The sequence below is a fragment of the Branchiostoma floridae genome, chromosome 7 (assembly GCF_000003815.2).
Source record: "Branchiostoma floridae strain S238N-H82 chromosome 7, Bfl_VNyyK, whole genome shotgun sequence".
Classification (NCBI taxonomy): Eukaryota; Metazoa; Chordata; class Leptocardii; order Amphioxiformes; family Branchiostomatidae; genus Branchiostoma; species Branchiostoma floridae.
The window spans coordinates 7,972,266-7,999,008 of NC_049985.1; the positions used below are offsets into that span (position 1 = coordinate 7,972,266).

The window sequence follows — 26,743 nt, forward strand, 5'->3', positions numbered from 1 at the left end:
ACGCTCCCGAGGTGAGAGAACTTTTTGTTCTGTGTGGTGAGAGAGAATTTCTGCGTTGTGTGTCAGAATAATATGATTGTCGAGGAAATGTCTATAATATAACAGAATGTCATTTTTGAAATGGTTTATTATTGAAAACTGAAGAAAATGACACTGTTCATTGCCATTTGGAAGTTACGAAAACTCAAGCAAGTTATTCTTCCACTACTCCAAAAGCGCTCTCACATCGACAAAATTTCGCTGTCACCTCCAGCCAGGTTTGCGGGGAAAGTTCCCGAGGTGAGAGAACTTTTTGTTCTGTGTGTGAGAGAGAATTTCTGCGTTGTGTGTCGGAATAATATGATTGTCGAGGAAATGTCTATAATATAACAGAATGTCATTTTTGAAATGGTTTATTATTGAAAACTGAAGAAAATGACACTGTTCATTGCCCTTTAGAACTTAAGAAATCTCAATGAAGTTATTCTTCTACTACTACAAAAGCGCTCTCACATCGACAAAAGTTCTCTCTCACTCAGACGAAAAAATCGCTCACTCCTCCAGCCGGGTTGGCAGGGAAAGCCTCCCGAAGTGAAAGAACTTTTTGTTCTGTGTGTGAGAGAGAATTTTAGCGTTGAGTGTCGGAAAAAGATTGATCGTCAAGACAATGTCTTTAGTTTAAGTGATTGTTAGTGTATGATGTATATCGTTTCAAACTATACAAAATGTCAGTGTTTAACATGCGTTTGAAGTAAAGAAATGATGAAGGAAGTTATTCTTTCACTACTCCGAAAGCGCTCTCACATCGACAAAATTTCGCTCTCACTCAGACCAAAAAAATCGCTCACTCCTCCAGCCGGGTTGGCAGGGAAGCCTCCCGGAGTGAGAGAACTTTTTGTTCTGTGGGTGAGAGAGAATTTCTGCGTTGTGTGTCGGAATAAAGTGATTGTTGAGGAAATGTCTATAACATAACAGAATGTCATTGTTAAAATGGTTTATTATTGGAAAATGAAGAAAATAACACTGTTCATTGCCATTTGGAAGTTCAGAAAACTCAAGCAAGTTATTCTTCCACTACTTCGAAAGCGCTCTCACATCGACCAAATTTCGCTCTCACTCAGACGAAAAAATCGCTCACTTCTCCAGCCGGGTTGGCAGGGAAGCCTCCCGGAGTGAGAGAACTTTTTGTGCTGTGTGTGAGAGAGAATTCTAGTGTTTGTGTGTCGGAATAAAAATGTCTGCTGTATCAAAGAATAGTTTGTCTTTAGAAAGAATAATTCGATATGTGTTTGAGAGTTGATTTCTGCAAGTGTTTGAGACAAAAAAATTGCACATTTGTTGACGCGCCATATTCTCGTGGCTTCTGCACTATGTGAAGAATGCAATCAACCCCCAAAACTTTAAAGTCGTCGTACTTATACATCCGAACAAGGATCTTTTAATCAGTTCTCTTCAGGGACGGATTTTTTTCCAGCTTAAGCTCTCTTACCATAGGTGACTGACTTGCAGAAACATCTTGCTGTGTATTTGAAAAAATTCAGCCTCAGTTTTGGGGTGATATTAGTTTTGACAAATATTATGTCTGACCTCAAGAACGATCTGAAAGAGTATCTAAGAAAGATATCGAGCGTACAAGTTTGAGTCGGTGAAAGACAACTTATATGACATGTGTGCGTGCATTCTATGACTCCAGAGAAATTCCAGCTACGGTATACTTCCAATAAGTGTCTCAATATGGGAAAAAAGCAAATCATATAAGCTATATAACAGATCAAAAGTCAAAGTCATGCTGGCAATTGTATCATCAATGTTGAAATAGAGATGGATTTGAATAGCGGTCACGGTATTCACTTACTAATACGTTTGAAGTGACGTATTTGAATTAGCAAGTCTCGAAGAACTAATGCGTTGATACAACGATGGCATAACGTTATATTGTTTTGTCTGCATAAACAGTTCTGTGAGCATAAACATAAGCGCTGAGTGAGAATAAGAGGCGGAAACAACAAAATCGTTGTTGTGTCAGAAATGTTACAGCCTCTATATTGAAGAACAAAGTACATGTTGAACTGAGAAACCGTGTGTACATTTATAACATTTGTGAAGAATTGTATATGACGAAAAGTTACCTTTTAAAAAGCTGTCACTTTGTGCAAACTTTTTCAACTTTTTAGTGGGAGAGAAAAATCTGTCTATGTGTGAGACCTTTTTCAACTCTTGTGTGAGAGAGAAAAATCTGTCGATGTGTGCGACCTTTTTCAACTGTTGTGTGAGAGAGAAAAATCTGTCAATGTGTGCGATTTGTTTCCACTGATGTGTGAGAGAGAAAAATCTGTCTGTGTGTGAGACCTTTTTCAACTCTTCTGTATGGGAGAAAATTCGTTCTATGTATACGTTTAATTTTGCGACACTTGGCCCCCAATAGAGGGGACGTGTACAAGTATTTTTCATGCTGTCTAAAATAGCAGGGGTACCACAGCGCATAGGCTACCACTAGTCACTACCGACGGAGATCCAAGATCATATTTTGGATCGATGTAGTTGTTTATTGAAACCGTTCCGAAAAATAGCCTAATTTGTTGTAGCCATATGCATTCCTGCTCGTTTTTTGGGTCACAGACTCTCCATGCATGGGAGATTTGCAAGGCTTTGTCCGTCTTAGTTGTTTCAAGTCGTCACGGTGTTGGTGGTTTGAGCCTAATAAACAGACTATGGATAGGTACAAAACTAGAAACTAGAGAGATGGCCAAAGATCTGTATACAGGTGGAAAAGGTAGCAACAGACACGGTTTTCTTCCTCACTAGGAAAACATGAAGACTGCAGCAACTGTCAGCGTGCCACTCTTAGCGATCTGCTTCTTTGCTGGAATGTGGACTACAGGAGTGTACTACAACTATTACAAAGGTATAGATTGTGATTCTTGGGATCCTCTTTTAAACTATCTACTTCATAACAGAGGTGGACGGTCGGTAGGTAGGTAGGTAGTAGGTGTGTGCGCATCATGGGGTTATCATGAGTTATAAAAATGATCTAGTGGTTAGGATTTGCCGCTCTCACCGCCAAGGCCGGGCCTAATTCCCGGTGTGGGAATCAGTGTAAAAAAAAAGAGTACAAACTAACAGGAAGAAAACACAATGTCCTGATACTCGGGATTCGAACACGCGCCGATCCCGGGCCGCCAGATCACAGTCCCAGACGCTAAATTATTACGGCAAAAGCTTAAAGCCGTTTCGAACCAGATCCACGGTGCGTAATGTATAGTATCAAACTCCGGTGCCCGTTTGACTCCCTTAGCCGGCTACACTCCTTGGCAAGCTTTGATACTATCTTATGGCACCGTAGGATCTGCTTGGAGATTACATAAACCCCACTGTTACAGTTCTGGACTCGATATAGATCAAGAGTGCCATGCTTACTCGATATTAATCAATTTCATGCTAATTTCTCAAATTACTACATAATAGATGCCCATCTTGTTTGTCAAAGACATCACAGAATTGACATTTTCCGCCTTTTTTCTTCTGACAGAAGCGGTGAACGAAGGAATCCCGGAGCCACAGAGGAAATGGAGACACAGTAAGACCCAGACAAGACTTCAGGAGGGGCTGGACGTCTGGGCGCGTCGTAACCATAGCTACCATGACGTCACAAAAGTCCTGTACAACAGGGTACCTAAATGTGGGAGTAACACCATGAAAGTGCTTCTCAGAGAACTACAGAACAGAAATCGCTTTCAATTCTTTGAAGACAAGGATTATGGACTAAAGGCACTTCCTAACAAGCTGTTGGTGAGTTAAGGTCATTTTTTTCACATGGGGCGGGTTGTGACCAGGTAGGGTTTATGCAGTATAATCCTATAGTTTTAGAAAATCACACGTTGATGTAATATTAAACAAATCGGTTTCCCCCTTTTTCATCTACTGACTAACATTACCAGAAAATTGCACCCTCGGCAAAGATGAGGTTTGATTATGAGTTTTTGCTCCACTTATACATGACACGAGAATTGTGGCTTATGTTTGTGACCGCAGCGTAAGTTTGTACAAATGGTCGACCAGCTTCCGAGACCGTCCATCTACGAAAAGCACATCTACTACGTGGACTTTCAAAAGTAAGTGTCAAGAAGCTCTTGTTTTTATTGTTAGTATTATACGTTTGAGAAGAGTAAAAAGAAAACATAATCTTCTTCATGCATGTTTTAAAGCTAAACGAAGGGTTTTTCTCCGGACCTTCAGTCCTTTGCAGGAGATTGTCAGTTGAATCCTTTTAACTTACGTTTAGAGCTTTTGCTACAAGCAAACCCTAATATGAGCTTTCTTATCTTCAAGGTTTGGTAAGCAGCAGCCAACATACATTAATCTGGTCCGGGATCCCCTAGAGCGTCGAATCTCTGGCTACTACTACATGCGGTTTGGGCGAATTGACGGCAACCAAAAGCAAAAGCGAACAGAGGAGGAAAAAGCACAGGTTTATGAAACGATAAAGAATTCCCGACATGATAACTTTTCACGAGAATTTCATTGACGTATCTATCTCAATCGTTGATAGGGGGTTAAAGAGCTGCCGTTGTCATATTCATTGGTCAAAACCATTTCCGAGTATTCCAATATTGCTTATTACACTGCGGTTATGTATTGCTTGGAAGGGAACATTTCTTTTACTCCATTTTCTCTTCTTCTTCTTACATGAACAGACAAATCAACGACTTGGACCAAACGGACACATAATGTAGCAAGTGGCAGGATAGAGCTGGAGGACCTGGTCTCTCCATACAAATACATGTATATATATATGGCGTACTTCAGTACTTGTTGCCTTTTTAATTGATCCTGGTTATTCTATTTCTTTTCTAGACGTTTGATGACTGCGTACTAAACAACCTGTGGGAGTGCGATGAGTTCGGACCGAAAACTTTTACGATGACACAATTCTTTTGTGGGCAAGAATCAATTTGCATGTAAGTTATACCAGTATGCGGATAACCTTTATGTTTTCCCTATGTTTTACATGATTCGCATGAAGTGCTATACTTGATGATCTTGAGTACTTAACGTTATAAGCTATACTAAAGATATTTTCTCACTGGTGTAGCTAAAGGGTGTGAGCGCAATAGTTCTATATGCCATTTAATTATTTATTGATCTTTAGGGTAGTCCCTTCAGTTAACGTAGTAACTGATTATGGCATATGATTATGGCATACTAGGAGAATGCTATTTGTTCTAGGGAGCCTTCCCAGATGGCAGTTGAAGTAGCCAAAGAGAACATCAGGAGGCACTACGCTGTGGTCGGGGTACTGGAGGAGTTCAGCAGCTTCCTGAAGGTCCTGGAGGTGGTCATGCCGCAGTTCTTCCGCGGAGCTCACGACACCTGGCGGAAAATTGGTGGGTAGCACCTGTCTTGCAGTCGGTTATTTGCGCCAACTGAGTGCAGACACGGTTTAAGAACAAACAGTTGGCGATTTGTTAGGAAAGACCACGGCGGACACAATGTTAGACGAATGATGTCTTTTATAAAGATCAATTCCATATTTTTGATAGAGACCATAGATGATCATGCCTACTAAAGCGTATTATTTTGTTATATACGGTATATTTGTTTGTAGCATAATCAATTTTGAATGTGACAGAATATTTTTGTTTGCATCTTGCAGAGTCGAAGCAGATGGAACACCAGAAAACGGCTATAAAGATACCTCCTTCTAATGAGTCTCGAGAAATCATGAGAGAAAGATTACACCTGGACTATCAAGTTTATGACTTTATCAAGGAGAGATTCCACAGGCAGAAAACACAGCTGGGAGTCAAGGACTGATCAAATAAAGATATTTTAAATATGTGCAAGATACATCTATCGAGTTGTACAGTTTAGTCTGTAACTCTGTATGATCTCAGATATTCAAATTTAGTAAATGTTCTGTTATCACAATGTACGCCTCCTATCCTTTGCGTTTTTATGCCATTTCTGGTTGTGAGTTGCCAGGCGGAAGCTTGATACCGAAATTCACCAAAAATCCATTTCAAATAATATTCAAAAAGCTGCGGTGTATTGAACTAAATTATCATGCATTGAACTAAATTATCATGCATCTTACATCAATTTAGTAAGGACTAGTGATCAAGATTTTTTCGACTTTTGCTTCTTATCGGTAAGAGCTCTCAGGCTGCCTGTAGGTAATGTGCGGGATACGGTGAAAAATCAGTCACAATCATATTACCTGTTACACTTGTTAACTACATTTCCTTACGCCTATACATCGCGGGCAGGCTTACACACTCAAGTCCTACAATCAAAGATACAGTACAGCATACACGTTTATCAAGGACAATTACTTAACAGCGCACCGAATGGGTAGGTTCTGCCGATGAGAAGGCGGGGTCTCCGGTATCCGGAATTACCTGCTCCCGGCAACACATTGACCTTCATGCTTCGACCCTCGTGTTTATAATTACTACAATCGATGCATTGAACCAGCGCTTGCAGCATGAAGGCACCACACTGCAGCTATGACCATCTTTAGGTCGGTACGGCTGGACGAGAAAGATGTGTCGCCTGTCAGGAAACACCGTCTAAAGCTTTAAATGTGTGTACTACAGTAAGTACAGGGACATCTATCTATATGTATATATATAGCAATTTTACAGTACTATTAACCAGAGACTTTTTCTCCAAGGTCAGTTTTACGGCGGTGTCAAGGCCGACACATTTCTGGGACATGCGTAAAGTAAAAATAGAACCTTGACCCACAGAGGCACCGGCTTTACCCTCCTCCTCCATACTCGTGTATCTTCTTGTTGACACGCAGTAATTCGCGTGACACTAGATAAATAGTTAAGGCAGGCGCTCTTTATATATCTCATCGCCCTGCCATAACTAATCACTGTTAACAGCGCTAAAAGGTGGCAATGAGACATGGCAAACGGTGTGTCCCGCGAGACACGTACTTTTCTTACTTGTTACAGAAAGCATTTTAGGTTTTCCCTTTTCTATACGTGGTTTGGAGGGATATACATCATGTGATCTCATCATTTGGCACACACGGGGAGGGTAATGATCACGAGAGGCCCTCCCAGGGTAAATCTCGTACCGCCCCTCACAGGAACACAGGTCCATACGTCACACGGAGTGGGGACATGTTTGACATGGACCGGGCTGGAAGGATTGTCAGGGCCTGTCGACCGTACCATAGGTAAGTTTGTAGGAGAGATTAGGGAACAATGTTTACATACCTGAAATGCAAGTGAAGACGTTATCTACTAAAGTTTGCCAAATTAGGACGTTATCCCTGAACTCCTTATCCATCGCCACCGACGGTTAGTCAGAAATCATAAGACTCAGATGCCACTTGTAGCGGTTTAAGCCTAAGTACACTTTGATAATGGTCTTGAAATCAATGTAGCATAGTTTTCAGGAAGTAGGGCATTGGTGGCCCGAGCTGTTTCTCTATCTGCGGTTGGATTACAGATTCCCCAGGCGTAACCCAACAGACGCAGCCTGTCAAGCTGTACTACATATCAGGCGACGAACATGAAGAAGTCGGCAGCGGTGGCCGTGCCGTTCACAGCGCTCTGCTTGTATGTGGGGGTGTGGACTACTGGGCTGTTCAACGCCTGTTATAGAGGTATGGTAACACCGTTCACTGACTTCACTGACTATGCTGAACGCATCATGAGCAGAATAATGATCAATGCTGAGCCTCCAAGCCTGGCTGCAAGTGAACACAAAACAATGCGCTGATTCTTTATACAAGTTGACAACGCTGCATTAGTGCTTAACGGCACGTTCGCTGTGGCAAGGTTGTTTTCAAGAAGTCTGACTTCGGTATGCGTAGGAGACTAACCTATAAATGCCGAAGTTCAGCCCCATACAGCGACTTGGTGTGAGGCCATAAACTTTACCGAGACCGGTTTACAATTATGTCCGTTCCTGTTCCAAGATCTTGCATCTGGAATTAGTTGGCCTTCAGACCCTCAAGTACTTTTTGGCGGATTCTTAGACAGATGGCATGACCACACATGACAGGATGTGGTTTTGATTACTTTAACCTGTAAATATAAGTGCGCAAAAGATGCTGGGATTCTAAACGGTCAATTTTAATCGAGAGCGTATCTCAATGACTGGTAAGTCTGTCGTGGCTCCCTTTTCTTAGTTTGAATTTTTTCTCTTTCTTTCTCTCACTTTCTTCCATTCTTTTGTTTATTCAATTCAAGCCCCCATTTTCTTATCCTGGTCAACGATTAACGGTTTTTAAAATTAAAGCGACTGCATGACTCTTTAGTTTTCTGTTCAAAGGTATTTAGAAAACAAATCACGTCTTTCAAAGAGCCGATGATATGCCCCTTCTCTGCATGCATATGAAACGGACAATGGCTTCTGTGACTGATCGACTGTGTCCCCTTCCAGCAGCGTTCAAATCAGGGGTCAGAACGCGGGATAGACTGGGATTGGAACCCCGACCTTGTGGTCCGGAAACTGGATTACCGACTACTTGCCCGCGGCACGCTAAGCTTCACCTGCCGTGTGACCGGTGTCAAACGTAGAGCCAGGATGTTGAGATTCTGGATTAGAAACCCCTGACATACCCCTGAGTTGTGTCCTTGTACGATAATCAATTAACACTAATTTCCTCAGGTGAAAATGAGTACCTAACTTCGGTTAGAGACGTCTCTCATATAGTACACAGGGACACAGAATCAGTGATAAAAAGTCATGTCTGATTTAGCTAGTTTTGATCATATATCATAAGTCAAGAGCAGAGCTGGGGTCCCGTGTTTGTGGAGAGACACACTCCGAGCACTTTAAAGAACCTGCCAAACTTTTTCAAAGTTTTTTTTTTACAGAAACATATATTTAATTTATTTAATAGAAAGGTAGAATTAGTGTTTTAATACACTCTTATTTTAACACGTCTTGTATAGATTACATTGCAAACATGCATCCATTCTACCTTCCCTAAACCGTACCGGCGAGCCCTTATTTAAGTAAGTAGTAAATAAGGGCCTCTTTAAATCACAGACAGTTTGCCACCCACAGTGCATTGAGGGCCGGTTCAGTGTGTTGCACCTTTCGAAGGTATCGAACTTTTCCTTCATGTCATTGGCACTTTTCAATGATTTCATTGTTTATGTCTGTGCATTATGAGAAATAATCAAGTTATATATGGTGGCATAAACGTTGCACCAAGCAAGCCGAGTGTCATATATCAACTCATCATAGTATAAGTATACCCGTGCTATACTTTTGCATCTGTATCTGTAGTCGGCATAACCGTTCTTCAGCGTAACACATCAGCTTCGCAGGCAGGCGGCACGGCAACTTCTGGTACTCTAAACGACACCCAACATGTGCACTTCTAAATTTAAATGAACTATCAAATGAGGATGCTCTTACAGCACTTGATGGTAACATGTTCCACTCAACGATAGATCTAGGGAAACAATTTGAACGCCTTGAAACTCTGACCTACTCTCGTTTTCCACTCATTCAGAATTCGAAGATGACAGACCGCCTGCTCCCAGACAGAACTGGACCAAACGTCACGACCAGAGCCCGGGAACACACCGAGACGACCTGAGGGTTTGGGTACGGGCCGGACATAACTACTCTCGGGTGACTAAACTGTTTTACAACAGGCTGCCGAAGTGCGGCAGCCGGGCCATGAAGGTTCTCATCGCGCAGTTGCAGGAGAAGAACCATTTCAAGTTCTTTTCAGCCGCCAATCTACACGCCAAGGCTCTGCATGGCGAAGATTTGGTGAGTAAACCGTCCTTAAATCATAATTATTACAGAAAAGGTGTGACCATTCGTCTTCTACTGTCTCAGAAAAAGAAGCCAAACCCAATAACTGAATAAATTACAGTTTATCGTTAGACTAGAGTAGTCGCTTACTATATTGTTTTCATTGTCTGTCATTTTATATGTCCCTTGCAGTTAGCCCTTGGACAAGAACTTGCAATAAAATTATTATCATTTTTCGATTCTTACTGAGATAAACATGTCCTAGTAGTGTCGTACACAAAATCATGTTGAAAAAATAATATCGTCATGGAATTTCTGTCTATAAACACAGGATGTCACAAATATGATAGCCTTATTTTTCGATTTACAAAAACAACGTACATATGGGTGATGTATCAGACACAGTCTTGTTTTTGTTTTCAACTTTTCCTACCAGCTACGGTTTGCACAGATGATGGACAAACTTCCAACTCCATCCATTTACGAGAAGCACACCTACTTCATCGACTTTCCATTGTGAGTATTCTGCTCCTCGCAACACGCATAGATCCCAAAAGCCTTTTTGAGACACACACACACACCGTGACACACACACACAGACAACTAATAGATTGTGTCAAAAATCAAACCTCTACGTTGCCTTACAATCGCAGTTCCTTTCCACGTTATCATTTTCTGTCATACCGCTTCAAATTGTTATCGGGATCGGACTGGGACAGGGCTGCATTTCATGAATAGAAATGTAACAGTTATGGCCTTTCTTCCTTCCTTAAGGATGGCCGCGAAACAGCCGCTCTACATCAACCTGGTCAGAGATCCCATAGAAAGACGCGTCTCTGCTTACTACTACCTCCGGTACGGGCGGCATGGGAACGAGTTCGCCGATATCCTGAAACTGAGAAGAACAGAAGAGCAAAGAAACCAGGTTTGGGAAAGAGTTATTCGATATGTGTAGGATCAATTTCTTTCATCTGAAATTTTGCCTCGACTGAATGAAAATATCCATGTGTATGTACAGGCGTTCTCTGCATTTAAACTTACGCTGTTTGAGATATCCACGTCCCTCCTCCGCTTTGAGTAAGGAAACGGCACACACAGGGTTTATAATGAATGAATGAATGACCTTTATTGTACATTTGTGCTCAAACAAGCTAAGTACAGGTCGTAGCGTTAGTGATAAGGTACAATTTTGACAAAAAGGTATCTTATCATCTCTACATATGCTATTACATGCTAGTATGTACAAGTTCAACTTCTTCTCGCTTCTTAAAACAGTTATAAACATAAGGACAGATGGAATCAATAATGAATGGTTTATCTAGTTGCATGAGAAATATGAATTTTTCCGTGGTATTCAAGAATCGGAAATTAGGAAACATATGTTGTATATTTTCAAAGAGGACGTTTCTTTCGTTGTTGTATAAAGTACAGTCAACAATAAAGTGACATTCATCCTCTATCTTATTCAAGTTACAATATTGGCAGATTCTTTCTTCCAGAGGAATGTGGTTATGTCGGCCTTTTTCAATGTGGAGTCTGTGTGAACTAATGCGGAGCTTTGTGATGGCTGTTCTGTGCCGAATGTTTGCAATCTTTAAGTATTTCTCGTCGTTGTAAGTAGTCTTAAGTAATCTGTATGTTCGTAATTTGTTGTTTTTGCGCATTGCTGTCACGAAAGATTGAAGGTACATATCTTTTAAACGTTGGTCGATGGATGGAATTATTTGCGATGGATTTAGGACAGATGACATGGGAGAATGCCAGACATAGCCAAAACCACATTCCTCTAGCGTCTTGCGGACTCCAGAAGCCCAGCATTTAGCGCCTAATGTGTCTAGCTCAAGTTGGCACAAAAGGGCGTCTGCAGACAGACTATCAGCTGGCACGTTCTGGCGTACTCTAATATACTGTTTGATGGCGTTAAGGGATGCTTCTAGTTTAAGAGGGTGTCTTCCCAGTTCTGCCATTACGGCCAGGTTATAAAGCGTTGTGCTTCTCCGCGTTAGTGTCATTTTCTATATTTTCATGACCTATGCTGAGTGTATGTGAAGCTAGCGCAAGCAATGGTAATCCATCCGGTATTCAGAACTTTGGCTCAGCCAAGCTGTTCAAAACCTACTGTCATCAATAGTAACACCACACATTGTAAACGTCACCACAATTCATCTCATTTGTTTTCGTGTTCGCAGACACTTGACTACTGTGTAGCCAACAACCTGCGTGAGTGCAGCGCGTCCGAGCCCAATAGCTTCATACTGACGCAGTACTTCTGTGGACAAAGTACAATATGCACGTAAGTGTCATGTCATTTGACAAGGGCCTAATGCATAAGCTGCATTTGCGAAGTAGGGAAAAGATTAAGTATTAAGAAGCTCAGCAAGTAGTATCATCTTTTTCTCGACAATTTAAAAAGAAAACAAATAATCTAGAACCTATCCAGTCCACAAACTCCTGTACTGTGACTTTTTCTTAGGAAACCTTCGCAAGTGGCAGTGGAAGTAGCCAAAGAGAACATCAGGAGGCACTACGCTGTGGTCGGGGTACTGGAGGAGTTCAGCAGCTTCCTGAAGGTCCTGGAGGTGGTCATGCCGCAGTTCTTCCGCGGAGCTGTGACGGAGTGGGAACATATCGGTGTGTAGCAGACATCAATCATTCTGATCCATTCATTCTGAACAGTTTATATACACATGTCCTATCAAGGATTGATGTGTTCAATTTTTTCCTGGAACTGTCACAGAGTTGAGCCCTTTGCCATTAAGTACAGTAGAAGCATTATCGCATGATAGTTCTGAACAACTCCCGTTCATAGTAGTTACAGCTTGATTCTCGAAGGCTATGTATGTGCATGGCAGGTCGTTCAGTGTACTATAACTAGCTGTTGTCACGACGAGTGCCTACTGGGCGTGTGTTTCGCGGAAGTCCGTACACGTAGGTATGCATAGCCAGAGTATTTAGATGTTAATATCAATACCTCAGCAAGCAATGTGTGTGTGTTTGTGTGTGTGTGTGTGTGTGTGTGTGTGTGTGTGTTCAAAAATCGAAAGTTCTGTAATAGTACCAAATGAAGATCTCTGTACATATCTTACCATTGATACTTTTATGCTTTAATATTGCAGAGTCGAGTCAAGTGCCATATCAGAAGACGAGGAATAAGATACCCCCCTCTAAGAAAACCATACAAATACTGAAACAGAGATTGTCCCTGGACTACCAAGTCTACGACTTCATTCGGGAGAGATTCCACATCCAGAAAAAACAACTTGGAATCAAGGACTGATTTATGTTGCTAGATGCGAACAGTACTCGACTTGGGACATTGTGAGGATTCGGGTTAATGTGAAATACACTCGTACATTCCAACAGTATATTTCTCACTGTGTAATAAGGTCAGCAATATCTGGGTTATGTAATTGTTAGGTCTTTTCATTCTCAGATTCCTGTCTCGGAAAATGAGCATTTTGTCTGTTACCACGTTGTATTTTGCTCTTTCGTCCTTGATTCACCATAACAAAACTACTTTTGAATCAATTTTCCTCGACGCTCCAAATAGCCTCTATTACCTTCAGCTTCCCATGTTTACATTCCGATATGACTTTGTCGTATACAGAGCGGACTGGTCATTTTGTATCTTTCCCCTCAGGAATCTGTGTGCTGTAAATCCGCACTGATAATAGCAATACGTTAATTGTAAGTACATGCCCGAGGGCTGATTGCAAGTACATATGAGGATGATCAATACAGTGATATTGAGAAATACTTAATGAACCAGTCTGAATAAAACACTGAGTCAGTGAAGCAAACGGTTTGGTTTATGAGGTGGTCATGGGATGACACTGTATACACCAAAATAAAGCGGTTACATGTATAAACGTTACTATCGTACGGCCATTATCATAAGCAATATCAAACCCACACATGTATGAAGCAATGTGTAGACCATAACGGACACACCTTGAAGTAAAAAAATAAAAATTACGAATTACACACACACTTAATCGCCATGTTGAATATATGTGGAAAACTCATGCGATGAATATGGAGAAATAATGTTGGTTATGGGAAAGCTGAGCATTCTCAACGACCAACATTTAACACATAGGTACTTATGACACCTTTCTAGTCAGTTCTGGTATGTAGGACACGGGACTCTATTATAGCAACCGGTCTTCCCTGTCTAATGAAACAGTGAATGAAAATACAAGATGGCATCGTCGGCGGTGATCAGGCGTTTAGTAACCTTTATCGTGTTCTTTGCTGTGATCTCAGTTTGGACGACACTACAGCTGCACCGTGACTTTATAATAGGTACGTCTCTATTCACTACCTAGACAACAATTTCCTAAAGTAGAAAGATAGAACTGTTGTTTTGGGAACATATTGAGCATTACACGAAGTCACAATGTAGCCAGTACAACAATACACGAACAATATACCAGCAATATGCGAACAAATTATGCATCATGTCGCAGTCCTGGATGACAAACTTCAGCTGCACAGAGAATTTATAATAGGCACGTCTCTATTCACTGCCTAGACAATAATTTCCTAAAGTAGAAAGGTAGAAATGTGTTGTTTTGGGAACATATTGAACGTTATAAGTAGTCGACACAATATAGCATGTACAACAATGCAACAATACATAACTGTTACGAGCAAATTAAGTATTATGGTTATAATTTATGCCGCACTCCTAGATGATAATGAAGTCTACTTAAGAAGAAACGAAGGCGGAAATAATATCTTACACTCTAGATAAGTCGACGAGTTAGTTATTTGGGTTGTAAATAGGGTCCGACTCTGTTATCTACGCTGAGACAATATGCTGCCTATCAGGAGGACAAATCACGTGATCAGAACTACACAAAACAGCTTGGCATTGCCTTGTATTTAATAGGCACATCTAAGTACCGTTCAAGACCAGTCTACGGTATTTGTGACAGTAATTTTAGCCGAGAGAGACGAAAATTAGTGGATTCAAATTCTACAATACGGCGACCACTCCATTCCCACCTAACAGGCAATCATTAAGTATTTAGGCATGGTGCCGGACCGGAACAACGTGTTCCACACAAAAGATGCACAGAAGATGGCTTGCATATGGATGAAAAGAAACTCCTCTCGTATGCAGTTTGTTACTACTCTTCAGACAGTCTACCATTTTCTGCAGTCGTGAAACTCATAAGGACAGTTTGCAAATGTACGTCACGTATACCGGCCCAAGGGCAACCACCTGTTCTTCAGACGTCAGTGCCCTTAAAGTGGCCGTTTTGTCGATGCCTTTGGCTAGCCATATAGGTATCTCATATTTAACCTATTGGGACGATCTGATTGCTGTCTATCGTTCCCAATTCCTTATTCAGTATCTACCACTATTACCAATATTCTGAATTACCTTCGCTAGAAGATTATGTGTTGAGCCTGTGAGGTCGGTGTGTGTGTGTGTGTGTGTGTGTGTGTGTGTGTGTGTGTGTGTGTGTGTGAATGCGTGTGCGATCAGAATGAATGGAGAAGCTTTGTTTCTTACGTTGTTTGCTATAGCCTCCATAGCAGGCTCTCTATGGACTTTTTTGGGCACTTTTGCTGGCATTTCTTTTTGTACTGGGTCGCTGATTGCTGGCCTCTCTCATAGCCGTCCATTTATAAAAAGTCAATAGAGAGCCTGCTATGGAGGCTAGTTTGCTACCCGTGTCTCCAAATCTGGAGGAAACATCTGTTTAGTTTACGATCAAATCATCTGATTTCTTTTTGTTTCGTTGGTATAGAGTCTTATCTTAGCGACTTAACTTAACAAAATTTTGCTCCAGGTTCTAACTACGAAGCAAAGCCAGCATCAATACAAGCGCGGGTTGAACATGTCCAGGACCAGCAGCCTCTGACCATCTGGCCTGGTTCCAACCATAGCTACTATAAAGTCTTCTACAATCGACTCCCAAAGTGTGGAAGCACCAGCGTCAAAATACTCATCAGAGAACTGAAAGAGAAGAACGGATTCAAATTCTTTGAAGACAAAGATTACGAAATCCAGGTTCTTAGTGGCAGAAACTTGGTGAGTTTACAATGCAATACTCTTGCAATCCGATAGGGTGTACAACGGAACGATCTGGTTGTTGCTGGCATGCTTATTTTATAGTTTACTAAGACAAACAGGATGAATGTTAGTATGCAAAGTACATTTCATGTGACATACATTGTCTAATGTATTCCAGCAAAATTCATTTATGGAGAAAAATAATGTCATTTACACATGGTTACGTGCATGATCTTTCAAACTTGACCGGTACGTTGACGGGGACAGTAAATTCTATCTTTCATTTCATTTCAGAGTAGATTTGCACAGATGGTCGACCGACTCCCTACTCCGTCTATTTATGACAAGCACATTTTCTATGTAGACTTTCAGCAGTAAGTATTCAAATTCTCGCATTATGATTTAACCTCTAAAAGATTCAGTCCTTGAACTTGGCCTTGTCAGGCTCCTGAACGAACTTTTCCAATGCAGATGATGTAAAACGTATCAAATGATCAAAATCCAACAGCATTTACAAGTGCTGTGTTTTAAACAGGCTGTACTTTCTGTTATGAAGATAACTTGGTATTTCTATAGAGGAACATCTCGAGTCCATGTACAAGTACAGGTTACAATACCCGGTTTCTTTGTTCTGCTTTTAGCATATTTCCGAGAATGATACGCTATTTCCTTCTCTCTCTACTCTGTAAGGTTCGGGTTAGACCAGCCGGTGTACATCAACCTTGTCAGGGACCCGGTAGAGCAGCGGATCTCCGACTACTATTACATGCGGTTTGGACGACACGGAGAGAATCAAACGGCACAACAACGGCACAGACGGACAGAGAAAGAAAGATCCCAGGTTTCAAGCTTTTAAAAATAATTAAAGTACACACCATCGACACCGATCTACAAACATACTATTTGTGACAGCTACTAGGCCTGAACTTCCGAGCTACTAGGCCTGAACTTCCGAGCTACTAGGCCTGAACTTCCGAGACAGTTCATTCTTTTTGGATTAGTCACTGCTTCTTTAGTTGCTATACAAAATTTACAGTTTCTAACAAACATATTGAAGCATCTATTTTTTAGCACTTTCCACACCTGCAAAACCATTTCTTTAAAACAACACGATCGAAGGGTACAATTATTCAAGTACAATTACAATCAAAGCTAAAATGACATTTGGATTCATAGATAATTATCACTGACATTTTTGTTTTGTTTTTCCAGACATTTGATGAGTGTGTTTTCAACAACTTGTGGGAGTGTAATGCCTCTGGTGCCAAGAGATTCCTGATGACCCAGTTTTTCTGTGGGCAAGATTCTATATGCATGTACGTGCGGTAGGATATAACACATGCAACATGTTATATACAAAGGTCAACTGATGAACAGGAAAAGCATAAACAGATCAAGGCCATTTTTAGAAATGTTCTCGGGTAGATGAATAAGTCAGAAGACAAAAGGCAACTCATGTCAAGGTCAAATCATTGCTATTAGCATATCGCTAATTTCATCTTCAGTTAGTGTTCTTTGGTATGCCGTAAACTGTATCTATACATAACCTGATTAAATGTCGCTTATAGCAGCCCGCCCAACATCCGTTCAGCCTCTGTGGGGAGGGGCCAGTTACAGCCCTGGACAACAGAGTTACACAGACTATATACACATATTCATACATAAGCCCGGTTCATACCTCTGAAGTTGTGACAATTATTTATTGTAGAGGCTAAACTTCATTGTAGCTGTAAACTCACGTGAATAAGGTGGTTGCTAAACAGCATTTTGGATATTCATCAGGAGAACTTTGTTCTAGGGAGCCTTCCCAGGCGGCAGTAGAGAAAGCCAAAGAGAACATCAGGAGGCACTACGCTGTGGTCGGGGTACTGGAGGAGTTCAGCAGCTTCCTGAAGGTCCTGGAGATGGTCATGCCGCAGTTCTTCCGCGGTGCTCACGACACATGGCGGGGAATTGGTAGGTAGAAGTCGTCAACGCAAGAATGAAAATTTAAGGAAAAGTAATGAAAGTAAAGCCTACATAAAACGTTTAATGTAAATATGGCTTTGGGATTGACGGTTGCACTGATGGTTTGCTATTTTTACACATAGATATAAACATTTATGGAAAGGCGAATGCGGGTGTGAAATTACCAATAATGTAACGTTGAGATTCGAAATGACGATGGTTGGGTGAGCGTATACGTAACAACGAAAGTTCGTTTTAATAATCTCCCATGGGACCAAATACCAGATTGTATGTGCTTCTCTTATTTTTGTTCTTTCCAGAGTCGCAGCAAATGGAATATCAGAAAACGGCCAAGAAGAGACCCCCTTCTGTGAAGGCTCGGACTATCATGAGACAAAGACTACAGCTGGATTATCAAGTGTACGACTTTATAAAGGATAGATTCCACATGCAGAAAACACAGCTAGGAATTGTAGACTGAAATGATTAACTTTGTGTAAATATCTTTTCCCATGGCTGAAGTGTGATTGATCAGTCTGAAAGTTCAGACTGCCCTTTAGAGTTATTCTCCAAAGAACATGTGAGAAGGGGTCTTGACAGTGACTGTTGCAGAGAATGGTTCTTGTAATGTGTACCGACGGTCCGGGATCTGTGCACCATTTGTAGTAGAATGGTTAATTCTCTTGATAGCCAAGACGTGACCGAAGGCCGAGTTATTAGGCTTTTTTTTTAATTGTTAGCATTTACATACGAGAACATGCTAAGAAAGCAAAGTTAGCAACAATTTCCGTGCCATGTGAAAACATTGTAAGATTAACGTTACAGAGTTTTGTTTGTACCGATGTAAAATCTAAGACTTAACTAGAATTGATAAGCAAGATTTTGTGCCGTCTGCTTTACTCAGAGGGAAGCTGTGTTGCGTAAATAATTTGCATTTGTATTTATTAACAATGAAAACAGTTCATTACACTGAGTCAGCCTAGGCAGCTAGCGCAGGTAACGGCTGTCCCACAGGAATACGGACGGACATACCGAACGTTATACCCACATAAATTTACAAAAAGCATTACATTACAATATATTATATTAGAACAATACTTCTTCAATATGAATAGTCATTACATAAAGGACCCCCCATAAAGAATCTCCTATTTTCACCAGATTGGTGAATAAAAACGTGAATAAAAAATAGTAACGTAACAACCGACGTTTCGGTGACCTTCTGTCACCTTCCTCAGGGCATTCTGACTGGTTCATCTTGCAATGCAGCTAAAAATGTCACTGCTTACTCTCTGAAGTGGGCTGTTATGTTACACCGCTTGTGAATAAAGAATGCTATTATTTAGGAAGTTGTATTGATGCTCTATCGCCAACCCCATGTGTCAGAGCTGGCGCAGTGACCTTTCAACAATTTGTCAGATATCTAGAGCGGATAAACCTGTTTTAGACGCCATTCAGGCAGAAGTACATGTGCCTCGATATTGAACAATGTAACCTGGTCTGTACAATGAGGTCGACGTCAGTACAATTACAGTACAACTTCTAGATCAGCAAGGAAACCGTCTTCTGTCGTTCTGAGGTACGAGTGCTCCCACGAAATGTTTCAAGCCATCTCTGATGAATGTCACTTCTGTTATTGTTCGTTAGTTGTTGCTTTTTGCCATGGAAAGAAGAAAGGATTTGCTAGAATCAGCCGCTGAAATGGTGGATACAAAACCCGCCATAATGTGCCATACCATGTGCTGAGTGATTTTGTATCTTGATTACTTAGTGAAACACTTTTGATTCTTGACTGATGGCGTGGTCATGACCTGTGAATCAGGTATGATACTTTGTAACTGAATCCTGAATGCTATGATAGGATCGTCAAATCATTTACCTCAACAAACGCGCCACTCGCAAGGTCACAATTAAGGTCACCATCCAACTGTGTTTGCACATGCAGACAGTCCTAGTACACAGGTCGCCGACGCCAGCCAGCTCTCTTACTTCGTTAGAAAAACAACAAGATGGCAACATTCCAGGTGGCCAGGCCTTTGCTCTCCTTCGTCGGCCTCTCGGTAGCGATTGCGTTGTGGACGATACCATATCTCCGTTACAACTTTAAGATCGGTACGCCTTCAACTAATAATTTACAATTCCGGTGATGGTCGCAAAGTTGGGTAGGTTTGACTTGGCCGTCTTTTCGACGTCAGTGCACAAGTAGCTCTTGAGTTTTCGACCGTCGTTAACGATTGAAATTGATTGACACTCGAGCTCATTAAGTTAGTTTGAAAACAAGTTCCATTGTGTCTATCGGTTATTTCCGCTGTGTTGCTTTCCGTACCCTTTAGATGTGTGTGAACTGACAAATCTGATTTCGTTTTGCTTCACTGATAACCTAAGCCCTTTTCAAACCCTGTACCAGCTTCTGCACACAAAAAGTACGCAGCAGCGACACAAAATTGGACTGGACATGTCCAGGACCAGAAAACGTTGAACATCTGGCCATGCTTCAACCATAACTACTCTATGGCCAAACTCGTCTACAACAGAGTGCCAAAGTGCGGAAGTAACAGCGTCGTAACGATCATAAGAAAACTGAAAGACAGGAATGGATTCCACTTCTTTGAAGACAAAACATATACAGCATATACAGTGCTTCGCGGTAGAAACTTGGTGAGTCAAATGTGTACATAATCCTGTTACATTACTTGTAGAAAAGTCATCAACGTGCGATGTAACATCTGCTATTGTGTATAGTAGAATATCATGTTGTAAGTGAAGCAATGGTCGACCTTGCTCAGCTGCCCATGATATTGCACATGTCCTTGCACATCTCCATGTTTTGCAGCATATGACAGATATGACTATAACAATAATATTATAATAAAGAAATGCAGATAATCCAGAGATTGATTATAGCACATGTTTGTACATCGAACTTGGCGAGGCAATCTTATATTTCCACATTTATCAGTATCCTTTTTTTTTCAGAGTAACTTCGCACAGATGATCTATAACTTCCCAACACCGTCTATTTACGAGCGGCACATCTTCTATGTAGACTTTCATCAGTGAGTACCCAAATGCATTTATCTGATCATCATATTAAAAAAAAAACTTAAATCCTATCGTTGACTGAATTCATTAAGTAGTTGGGTAATTCTCAGGTGTAACGTTTGACGAAACAAATGAAATGATGACCTTGCAACGATATCTTAGACAATCTGTGCACATGGGTACCATCCCCGCAGGCACTGCTCGCTCTCCCTTTCCATTGCATACAACGCAAGCGAAAGTCAATGTAATTGCGGAGGATGGTACCCAGGCTACTGTGCAGCCACCATGCCTTCTCCATTTCTTGGTTCTTGTGTGCAGACAAGTTGACATTCGGATATCTCGAGCTCATGAACAAGTGGGAGCAGTACATGTACAGTGCAGTACATGACTTGTTCAGTTCTTTTACAAAAATCTTATGCTACTTATGTCGCTCTCTATTCTTTAAGGTTTGGGTTGCAGCAGCCCATGTACATCAACCTCGTCCGAGACCCTTTAGAACAGCGGATATCCGGGTATTACTACATGCGGTTTGGACGAGATGGCCAAAACCTGACAGCCTGGCAAAAGCAAAGACGAACAGACAAACAGAAAGCACAGGTTTAACAACTTCTATAAAGACTGCCCAGTTTTTTAAGTTTCCAAACACTTATTGCAGACAGTGTCTGACACGTTAAGATAGAGACTCATTTTCTAGACCTTTGCATGTCCATCTTTTTCTAGACTCAATCATATGTGGAGTTTAGGACAAATCTTTTTCAGTAATCAGTATTAAACTTTACTTCGTTGTATTTCCAGACATTTGATGACTGTGTTTTCTACAACACATGGGAGTGCAATGCCAAAGGCCCTCTAGTATTTATGATGACCAAGTTCTTCTGTGGACACGATGATATATGCATGTACGTGCGGTGTGATATATAACTAATGGGACAGGCAATAGTCTGGCTAGAATAGCTGGGAAAAGGTGCCTGGTTATAGAGGTCAGCAGAAAGGCAATAGGTGAAGCTTCAGGGTCTATTGCAAATTGCACATTGGGTGATAAGGATACAAACTGTTACTATGTGTTATTGGTGTCTGGTTTATGTTTGAAAGGGATTTTATTGCTGTATATTAGTACGGTCTTCTTTGTTACATAGTTATGCTGTTGTTGACAGCCATCAGTAGTGCGAGTTTTATTTCAGGCAGCCTACCCAGGCGGCAGTAGAAAAAGCCAAAGAGAATATCAGGAGGCACTACGCTGTGGTCGGGGTACTGGAGGAGTTCAGCAGCTTCCTGAAGGTCCTGGAGGTGGTCATGCCGCAGTTCTTCCGCGGAGCTCACGACACATGGAGGGAAATTGGTAGGTAGTATTGAAGGAAATAGACATAAACAATGTAACGTTGGACGCGTTAGTTGTTGTTGATGAAAGTATGTGTTTTGTAGCGAGTCGTACAACATGTATGATGGTATTGGAAATATGCACGACAAAAGTAGATAGTAGTAAACTGTTCCAAAGTAAGTTTATGTTCTTTTTATGTTCAAACAACGGCTGTAGATAGGTGGATGCACCAACGACATTGTAATTAATGCATACGATGCATGCACATGCAAGTGGCGTAATGTTTGAGATACGAGAGCCCAGTTACATATTCTTCGTCTGGTAGTTTCAAGAAGTGAGGCTCGATTGCAATGTTATGTGCGCTTCCCGTTTTATGTGTTTGGACTTCTTCTATTCGCTAATTTCAGGCTCGAAGCTGATGAAAATGCAGAAAACGTCGAACAAGAGACCTGCCTCTGAGAAGGCGCGGGAAGTCATGAGAGAAAGATTGCACCTGGATTATCAAGTATATGACTTTATCAAGGAGAGATTCCACAGGCAAAAATCACAGCTGGGAATCAAGGACTGATGAAGAGAGGAAACTGTCAACTTAGTGCCATCACATGGTGTTCACCGAAAGCTCAGTGCGCTTCTGTTAATATGTTCCAAATTGGAATATGAAATATTTCACGTAAGACTTCATGGTAAATCTCAATGTATTTCAAAGTTACCCACTCCATTAGACGACTCGATATATTGTTTTAGTTTAAGACAGGCGGCTAGATTAAATTCTAACACAAAAAGAAAACTAATATGTGTGTCAGTTTCGTCAGCTTCATACATTTACCCAAGGAGGTTTTACCTCCTTGATTTGGCTTTCTTCTCTTTAAAGCTAGTATTATCATCTCCTCCTTCTAGATCATATATATTGACAAACCTCTTCCTAAGGAAGCTACTGTGACATTTATGCATAAAATGTTCAAATAGTATCAAAATCTTTATTATCTGTCTCGCATCACTGATCTAACATACACGTGTCACTAATAAGAACATGCCACCATTTGCCACTCAAGTATTATGCAATCTTAGTAATAAAAATGAACGATTTGCATTGTTTGACTTAATCTGTTTTGAAGTCTGCAACTGAAACATCGAACAGTAACAAAGAAAGTTGCTAGAGGGCCCAAACTTCCCGAGTACAAGAGCTATACCTACCACCGAACAATCATGACCATAGTATGTCCGGACCACTGCATATCAAAACTACCTGCTGCAGTACAACTGAAACCCTCTCGGGACCCATAATTTGATAGTTTCTTCATACCAACATACCATAACGTTATTACAAAATCCATCTACAACTTCTCGAGTTGTCCCGTATACAAACGCACATATATCATATGTATTCACGCGTACCTATATCATGTACGCACGCACACACACGAAAACATAAACATGGTATAATTGGGTCTAGTGAGTCCGCGAATAGGCTATAAGAGGATAACGTTAATATCCAGCATTTGTTTCTCCGTATGTACAAGGTGACTGTGTATATGATAATACATATTATTATTATATATCCTGTAACCACCTCAAGTTCATTTGGTGGTTATGGGGACAAAACGGGTCATATGTCACCATTACACCTCGGGTCGAGACGTTAATTTGCCTTTTTCACTCAATCAATGACGCAGCGCCATTCGCGTGAACGTTGTCTATGAGAGCGACTGTCTATGAGAGCGACTACCGACAGGAACAGGAAGGACAGGTTCCCCGACATGGTCCCTGACCCGCCATCATCTACGTCACCAGGGCGGACATGATGAAGGCGGCTGGGGAAGTCAGGTTTTTCCTCGCCCTCGTTGTTTTGGTGGGATTATGGACTGCAGTGCAGCTGTACTACAGTCCTGGACAAGGTACATGTACCAGTCTGTTCATCATTAGACTAGATTATCTAATATATCTATCGAGCATTTGTAGCGAAAGCAGATATTACTGTACTTTGCACGGAAACACAGACCCCTGGGGAACTTGTTAGACAACAACATCATGAACAATAACACCAGGTGGCACGATTCTACTGTACTATTTATAGTCATCAGTCGTACGTTAGACTTGAGTGGGAAGCATATTATAATATTCAAGGCTTTGTTCCAAATTCACTGCGTAGAATCCAGATAATGTTTACGTTGAAGTACGTCAACGTCTTATAAACATGACGCTGACGTTAGACAACAACAACAACAAACAGGATATATAGATTATTCGACCCTTTACCCAGTCAACTCGGCCCAACACTCTGGTCAATTCGGCCCAACACCCTGATTAGTTAAATCGGCCAGGTTCGGGGTTAAACTCCTATAGCTAAACCCGCGCAATACTATACTACATTTTCAACAGATACCAATTCCAAAAAGCGAGAAAAAGACGAGATATGTATTAGATTGTGAAACTCACGAAGTTGTACCAACATGTATGTTTGTAAAAGGATCTATGTTGTGACCTGTTATTAGGTTACTACTACTACTACAATTAGGTTAGTTACTGAAATAACGCATAATAAAGGTATTCATTCAATAACCCTTAATACTTAACCGACATTTATCATCACATATCACACAACAAATGCACGTTAGAAATTTCATTTCCCTCTTATTCTGACTTTTTACCCATACACTCTTTGTTCAATTGTCTACCAACCCTAATAACTAGCTTTATCCGCTATCAGAATCTACAACTGAGCGAACCCCTGGGCTACTGAAGCAGAGATCAATGGTGAACACAAGACTCCGTGACAAGCCTCTAGTCTTCTACAACAGAGTTCCCAAGTGCGGAAGCAACTCCATGAAAATTCTGCTCAGGACAATGGCAAAGAATAATTACTTCTCCTTCCTTGAAGACAAAGTCTACGTGATAGAAACTTTCGAGGACAACGAGTTGGTAAGTGGGATGTCCTTGCTTTTGTATGTAATCTTTTAGAGACATGTAGCGTTACGTAAACGCAAGGATAAAGGGTAGAGTAAGATTTTGGGATTGGTATGGATTGCCGATGCAGCAATTAATGTCGAAATGCAACGAAAATGTCTTTTTCTTATCATTTTTGATCTATCTGTATTGATATATCTGTATTGATTGTAAGCTTTTGCATGTCATCAGTCCCCGAGTTACGGTTTTCCGTTTTTTTAGCAAGATTGTCTTTTCTTCGGATGTTACTTACTAACAACACCTTTTTTTTCATATTCCGTTTTCAGCAAATCTATACAGAGTTGGTCTACAGACTCCCGACGCCTTCAATTTACGAGAAACAAATATTCTATGTTGATTTTCGGAGGTAGGTAACCAAAATGTTTTCTAATCCTGTGGAAAATTTAAACAGTCATCTTAACGTGTGCCCGGGGTTTCTCACCGCCAACGAAGAATTCATTTGTTACGTTGACTGCATTTCAGTAAGTCACAAATGAATAACACAAAGTAGCATAAGTACAATTACATTAACAAACAAAATAAACGTACAAACAAGCAACAATACCAATAATCATCACCAAGAATCAATCAAGAATTCCTAGAAACATATCAATCCAGACCATGAGATTCCAAAATTTTATTACTCTTTCTTTAAAACAACACCGGTGCCCATGCACCACACAACTAAGGACTAGAGAAATAAACACAAGAAAAGATTTCAGCTTGACCGCAAGGATCATCGCATGTGCCTGTTTCAAATTAAAGGGCATTCAACAAATATATTTACTGATATATGGACTCTTCTCCGATTTTAGTGTTTGCGTAATGTCTCAAAGTATCTATCTTCTACAGGTTCGGGTTTCAACAGCCTTTGTATATCAACCTGGTTAGAGACCCTTTGGAAAGACGCGTGTCCTGGTATTACTACATACGCTTCGGACGGGTGGTGCACAGACCAATACCGAGGAACTTTTCACAGCAAGAGATGGCACAGGTTTGTTGTGCTCATTCTTTGATTTAAAGGACAAGGAATCCTTCAGATAGCGAAAACGGCCGGGATTCAAATTCTATAGTTCCACTACGGCCCAGAGGTAGCCGTGACGACTCCGGAAGGCAAGCAACTGTGCCCCAAGGATAATCTGCAAGCAGACCTTGCGATGACTTAAGAATTCAGATAGTATCATTAACTTCCTTGGGAAGGCGTTTAGCCGGCGTGGTAAAGGAGGTTAATTGACCACCGCATTTCATTTGCCTGTAAAAGGGGAAATGTTACCCCTACAGCGGTCTCTCCAATTTAGGGGCAATTATTCGCCTTTTTTTTTTCCTTTTGCTGAACGCTTCCATCCATAACCCTTAAGATAGGAAGGCCTGCTCCCTTGCAACATAGGCATTTATTGTTATTGTCCAAGGCACTAGTACGATACTTAGCTAAGAAAGCATCTTTTCCCACAGACATTCGATGAATGTGTCCTCAGCAACGCTTGGGAGTGCGACGCTGAGGGACAGGAAAGCTTTCTGATGACGAAGTTTTTCTGCGGACACGATCCGGTATGCAGGTACGTACTGCATGGTAGATATGGTCACACGTTCTGGGTACCATCAGCACGAGATTTATGATGTATATGAAAGTGTTTGTATCACATAAAACATTCCTGTAAAGTATGAAATAAGAAAACACATAATTCATGCACATTTCAGACAGTAAGCTTGAAGGCTTGGTGCCGTCACAACATCAGACTTACGTACTG

At 41.1% G+C, this 26,743-nt stretch overlaps 5 protein-coding genes across 9 annotated transcripts in view; all 5 read left to right on the forward strand.

Moving 5' to 3' along the window:
- LOC118419123 (uronyl 2-sulfotransferase-like) overlaps positions 1-5,815 on the forward strand; it is a 26,330-nt gene extending 20,515 nt beyond the window's left edge. For 3 of the 4 annotated variants that reach the window (XM_035825427.1, XM_035825429.1, XM_035825430.1), the window contains exons 2-8: positions 2,785-2,884; positions 3,509-3,768; positions 4,012-4,091; positions 4,309-4,447; positions 4,834-4,937; positions 5,206-5,363; positions 5,633-5,815. In XM_035825427.1, coding sequence (XP_035681320.1) covers positions 2,791-2,884; positions 3,509-3,768; positions 4,012-4,091; positions 4,309-4,447; positions 4,834-4,937; positions 5,206-5,363; positions 5,633-5,793 — 996 coding nt within the window. In that variant the 5' untranslated portion in view covers positions 2,785-2,790 and the 3' untranslated portion in view covers positions 5,794-5,815. The remainder of the gene's footprint in view (positions 1-2,784; positions 2,885-3,508; positions 3,769-4,011; positions 4,092-4,308; positions 4,448-4,833; positions 4,938-5,205; positions 5,364-5,632) is intronic. The other variant, XM_035825431.1, reaches the window with a different exon arrangement.
- A 93-nt stretch (positions 5,816-5,908) lies between these two features.
- LOC118419121 (uronyl 2-sulfotransferase-like) lies at positions 5,909-13,407 on the forward strand. 2 transcript variants are annotated; one of them, XM_035825424.1, is made up of 8 exons: positions 5,909-7,168; positions 7,444-7,600; positions 9,467-9,732; positions 10,154-10,233; positions 10,492-10,642; positions 11,907-12,010; positions 12,191-12,348; positions 12,834-13,407. In XM_035825424.1, the coding sequence occupies exons 2-8, from the start codon at positions 7,507-7,509 to the stop codon at positions 12,992-12,994; spliced, it is 1,014 nt and encodes a 337-aa protein (XP_035681317.1). In that variant the 5' UTR covers positions 5,909-7,168; positions 7,444-7,506; the 3' UTR covers positions 12,995-13,407. The 2 variants fall into 2 exon arrangements, with proteins under 2 accessions (XP_035681317.1, XP_035681318.1); XM_035825425.1 differs by lacking the exon at positions 5,909-7,168 and having other exon boundaries at positions 7,175-7,600.
- Positions 13,408-13,919: 512 nt separating this feature from the next.
- On the forward strand, positions 13,920-18,178 carry LOC118419412 (uronyl 2-sulfotransferase-like). Its single transcript, XM_035825780.1, has 7 exons — positions 13,920-14,022; positions 15,522-15,763; positions 16,040-16,119; positions 16,436-16,586; positions 16,958-17,061; positions 17,544-17,701; positions 18,013-18,178. Exons 1-7 carry the CDS (start codon positions 13,920-13,922, stop codon positions 18,171-18,173), a joined length of 999 nt encoding a protein of 332 aa, XP_035681673.1. The 3' UTR covers positions 18,174-18,178.
- A 655-nt stretch (positions 18,179-18,833) lies between these two features.
- On the forward strand, positions 18,834-23,142 carry LOC118419122 (uronyl 2-sulfotransferase-like). Its single transcript, XM_035825426.1, has 7 exons — positions 18,834-19,804; positions 20,100-20,350; positions 20,669-20,748; positions 21,181-21,331; positions 21,530-21,633; positions 21,916-22,073; positions 22,460-23,142. Exons 1-7 carry the CDS (start codon positions 19,702-19,704, stop codon positions 22,618-22,620), a joined length of 1,008 nt encoding a protein of 335 aa, XP_035681319.1. The 5' UTR covers positions 18,834-19,701; the 3' UTR covers positions 22,621-23,142.
- Positions 23,143-23,787: 645 nt separating this feature from the next.
- The window catches only part of LOC118419124 (uronyl 2-sulfotransferase-like), a 4,331-nt gene continuing 1,375 nt past the window's right edge, over positions 23,788-26,743 (forward strand). The window contains exons 1-5 of the mRNA XM_035825432.1: positions 23,788-23,947; positions 24,760-24,971; positions 25,283-25,362; positions 25,848-25,989; positions 26,448-26,551. Of these exons, the coding sequence (XP_035681325.1) occupies positions 23,851-23,947; positions 24,760-24,971; positions 25,283-25,362; positions 25,848-25,989; positions 26,448-26,551 (635 nt within the window). The 5' untranslated portion in view covers positions 23,788-23,850. The remainder of the gene's footprint in view (positions 23,948-24,759; positions 24,972-25,282; positions 25,363-25,847; positions 25,990-26,447; positions 26,552-26,743) is intronic.